Source organism: Octopus bimaculoides, chromosome 2 (assembly GCF_001194135.2).
Source record: "Octopus bimaculoides isolate UCB-OBI-ISO-001 chromosome 2, ASM119413v2, whole genome shotgun sequence".
Classification (NCBI taxonomy): domain Eukaryota; kingdom Metazoa; phylum Mollusca; class Cephalopoda; order Octopoda; family Octopodidae; genus Octopus; species Octopus bimaculoides.
The window spans coordinates 109,798,565-109,803,693 of NC_068982.1; the positions used below are offsets into that span (position 1 = coordinate 109,798,565).

The window sequence follows — 5,129 nt, forward strand, 5'->3', positions numbered from 1 at the left end:
TATATATATATATATTCATGTTCTTTTATTCTTTTATCTGTTTCAGTCATCAGTGTGCGGCCATGCTAGGGCACTACCTTAATGTTTTAGTCGAACGAAGCAACCCCAATATTCAAAAGACATACGAAACCAGGCATATGCAAAAATGAATAAACGGCATTTTATAGAGAATAAACACAACATGGAACTGTGTATATAAGCTATCTCTCACAAAGGCAATAGTTGAAATGAAAACATGTAATATGTAATTTTATTTTTATGTAACTAACTAAGAAGCAGTAGAATTCGAGCGCGCTTCTGCATAGAGTATATAATTGCCTACCCGTTATTATTTCGTCTTCATAACCTCTAAGACTATCACTTTCAACTTTAGTCGCAGCTCTGTTGCAGTTTCTTTATCTGATTCTAATAGGTATATCCATGCTGCTGAATATTTCTTATGCGAATTAAATTTGTGATTGACTTGATAAATTAAATATAGTATTTAGAGGTATTTCAGAAGTTCAGCAGCAAAACGGCACCATCAACTAATTGAACAATTTGTGTCAAATGCAACTCAAAATTAAAAGTTCACATCATATATTTAAGCAGATTTGTGCACTCACACGCATGCACATGCGTATATGCACAGAATTAATCTATTTGGCTCAGTCTAGCCTTCCTATACACCACTTTGAAAAGAATTCAAGTTATTTAGGAATTACAAATGTCTCTTATTGGGAAATACACAGCAACATCATTATCATCAACTTAGCTGTGGAAGGATAAATAAATTTATGTCTATTTTTATGAAAATTTCAACACACACACTCGTATGAAAATGCATAGATAGATAGATAGATAGATAGATAGTTAGATAGATAGATAGATAGATAGATAGATAGATAGATAGATAGATAGATAGATAGATAGATAGATAGATAGATAGATGGGTTGATAGATAGACAGACACACACAGACAGACTCACACAGATAGACTCACACAGACAGACTCACAGACAGACAGATAGCTAGCTAGCTAGCTAGATACATACATACATACATACATACATACATACATACATACATACATACATACATGCATCCGCTCATATTCAAGAGCGTATTGTTTTTCTAAACTATATAAATGTCAACTTCGTTACTGCGGGATATGCCATCTGTAGGAGAATCATTTGTAATTGTTTTTTAAATCATACTTACGTCAGTGGTGACAGAAAACCCATCGCTTGGTCCCTTGTGACAGGAATAATTGTAATGGTGGAGATGCATCTGTCTCTCTTGATCTCCAACATAGTCAGATGGTGCTGCCGATACAGATACAACGCTGCCAACATGCTTTAAGGTATCTGAGCGGAGTCGACGTTTCTTTACTAGCCACCAGATAGCGAAACTGCTAAAACAGATCACCACGAGACATCCAAACACTGTCGCCATTGCTGATTCACATATTCGGTCACAAATATCCGATTCGTTTTTCTGAACCACAGCTTTAATGGTAAAGAAAAATAGGATAGTTAAGCTAAAAAATATAAAGGTGGTGATCACCATAAGATTGCAATATTTAGCTTTGAAACGTATGTAGTCATGTTAAGCAACCACAATACTTGTAGTAATATATAAATATGTTAAAAGCGAGGTAAATATATTCTTTTGGCATTCAGGCATTTCTAGAAAATATGAATGTGCTTCTTTACTAATTTTTTAAATGCTAGTAGAATAATAATTTTTATAAAAACTTGAAGAATATTAGATTTAAGACTGCTATGTTTACATATGATAAACATGTTTTAAATTGTTTTCATCTTAGTCTCTTGGTTATGTATTTGAAAATGAAATGAGTGGTGATACAAAGGATTCTTGCATTTTTTAACTGTATGTCATTTCTATATATATCCAATGGTTTTTAATGGGTTACGTCCATCTGTCCAATATTGCATTGCAACAGATTTCTTAGTTTCTTGTAATTTAACCACTATATATCTTTCAGCCCATTAGTCATAATGTGAGCTAAAACAACTGTTCTTTATAAAGAAGTTAAAATTTAACAGCCATCAAATTTTATATACAACAAATCCTTGTACTTTTTTGCCGCCATTCATTAATGCTTGATAAACGAGTGTTTAAATATTTTGATCAAGTCACACTGATATAAAAAAAAAAAACTTTCTAATCTTTAGCACTTATTCACTTATACTCAAAGTCATCATCTTAATAACATATGATGAGAAAACTTAGAGCTCAAATTTCAGTCGAACTCGAGTATTACTTTGTAAAGGTAATATTTTAAAGCTCAAATTTCAATCGAACTCGAGTATTACTTTGTAAAGGTAATATTTTAATTAATGTTTGTCACGAACAGTAGTAGTCGAAGAACTGAATACTATAAGATGTGAGTAATTGGATAAATATAATGGGTAACATACCATTCGATACTGCATCAATAGTTCTGAGTGTAGACTTAGGTTTCTCTGATTTATTAAATTTCTCTACTGGTTCAATAACTTTAGTTTCATTCAGTTCAATTACTGGTTGAGGTACGCAGTGGCACACGTATTTCGCATCACATGAACAAACACCTTTTGCTCTCATAATTCCAAGATTTGTTTCGCCAGACAATCCACCAACAGGAGTCGTACCTGTTATGGATAGAAGTAGAATAATGTATTAATGCATGAATTTACTTAAGAGTTAATTAGAGTGCATAAATGTGTTAACATTTACCATTTTACAATGTTCCACTAAATGATATAGTCATACTTCCTTTCTTTATTTCAGTTTAAAAATAAAACAGCGTATTTCCGCTGTGTCCATTCACTTGCCATTCAATACCAGTAAGATAAACATCCAAATATAATCAATTTAAGTATTTTTAATTTAACACTTTATATTGATGTCCTTGGAAGTAAATTACATGGACTTCACATCAATAAGCGCACACACACATGTGCACTCTCATGCGTGCATGCACCCCCCCCCCATACGTTAAATTTCTGTGGTATGTAGAATGTTCCTGGTTACAGGTCTACTGAAACATGCAAGCCCTGCACTTCTGGAGTCGTATGGATGGTCATAAAAGAATGAATGTTCACTGCCAGTACGCAGAATGTTGCTGCCTTTATTCTTCAGTACATGGCTGATGTGTACATTTTTGCTACATTTGTTTAGAAGGTGCTGTCTGAGCAAAATCATGCAGCACTAATTGCTTTGTGGTGCAGTTCAAGTTTAATTGGGAATAGCGAATGAGAGCGGAATGTTAAAAAGGAGTCAAAACTGTGAATTGTTGCAGGGCAAAATAGCTTCAGTTCGATGACTGAAATTAGTAAAATGGTATATGGATAGTAGAATATTATAAATAACATTATCAGTGGTATAAACGTCGAAACATCCTATTCCTTTAAATATATAAGTTCTGATGCCTACGTTCGAACATACATACATACATCCATACATACATGCACTCATACATACATACATACATACATACATACATACATACATACATACATACATACATACATACGGATGCATGTATTACAATTTTGCTGTATGTGTGCATGTATGACTTGCAAACAGCAAAGTGTCATGTCACTCGAGTCATAGTTGAAATAGTTTTGCGGACTGCTTCTTCAGAATACATTACTCTTTACGTAGATTATATTAATCCTTGCTCTGTTACGTATAAATTCGTCTGTGTATATAGATAGGAGGATACAATGATATTATAGCATACATTTATTGCTTTTTCTATATCTTTACCTGTGCAATCCTGGGGGCATATTTTGGGGTTCTTCGCTTCTAATTCATCACACTTATAATCAGGACAGGTCTTTGTGTTTGGCCTACATGTACTGTAATTTTTAGACATTGTTATTTCACCAGCATTCCACAAACATCTTCCGAACACGGATCCAACACCACAGTTTTCGTGACAATCCCTTTCATTGGTGTATTTAGAACACATCCCATCTAGTTGAGAACAAGAAGGTAGAAATATAAGACAGGTCTACTAGATGCGTAAACAATGGACAATGTAAAAAATGCAAGTTATAAACAGTAATCTATATTCTGAAATTAATGCTTAGTCCTGATTACGTTGCAATATCACCACAAAACATGTATGTATGAACAGTCAGTATGAACAATATTCAGTGATAGCAATAAACAACTCTACCAGAGGTGTTTCTGCAAACAACATCAGGACTCCTTGACGTATCTTTGGCGTTTCTGTATCCACTGAAAGCGATTATATATTCATCCCCTGTTATGATATGGTATCCTTATATATTAAGGTAAGGTGGCGAGCTTGCAGAATTGCTAGCACACTTGGAGAAATGCTTAGCGACATTTCATTCATCTTCTCGCTCTGAGTTTAAATTCCACCGAGCTCGACTTTGTCTTTTATCCTTTCAGAGTCGATAAAATAATTACCCCTTTGTGCCGTAGTTTGAAATCATTATGTATTAAGGTAGCAATGCTGTATTAAAACAGTGTTATTTCAGAAATTAAGACTTGAGAATAAGTAAATATTTCAGTGAATGTTTGTGCTCTATTTATAAATCACCTGGAAAATATTGGTAGAAATATGTACACCTACTAAATGTTTCTAAAGTTAACAAGTTAAGGAAATGTTTGTAATTTATAATTTAATGTTACATTACCACATTTTCCTGGAAATGATGTTCCTTCTTTTAAAATTATAACAATTTCTTCAATTTTTTTCACACTTTCTTCACCTTTTTCATAAATTTGTACGGCAAATTTGTGTTCGGCATCGACACATTTTCGAAGTGCCGTTGTGTTCTTTACGTACACTATTCCTGTCTTCTCCGTTACGTTAAAGATGTTAGTATCATGTAGCTTAAACACCGGATGTTTGAATTTCGTTTGAAGATCATAGGGCATTGTGTAAATCTGGAATATATGTTAAATAAAATAAATGAACGTACTAGATTTTAGAATAAGTTTTTTTTCTTTTGTATGTATCATGAAATTAAGTACAATTCATACACACTTTATGTCCAACGGCTAATTAAATTTGAATTAATGAGTTAGCACAAGTATTAACATTATACCATACTTCCGCGTATATATACATATATATATATATACATACATATATATATATACAT

At 33.0% G+C, this 5,129-nt stretch overlaps 1 protein-coding gene across 1 annotated transcript in view; it reads right to left on the reverse strand.

Annotated features, from left to right (window-relative positions):
* LOC106879437 (proto-oncogene tyrosine-protein kinase receptor Ret) overlaps positions 1-5,129 on the reverse strand; it is a 342,465-nt gene that overhangs the window by 25,589 nt on the left and 311,747 nt on the right. The window contains 4 exon segments of the mRNA XM_052978606.1: positions 1,201-1,487; positions 2,424-2,636; positions 3,757-3,966; positions 4,659-4,911. Of these exon segments, the coding sequence (XP_052834566.1) occupies positions 1,201-1,487; positions 2,424-2,636; positions 3,757-3,966; positions 4,659-4,911 (963 nt within the window).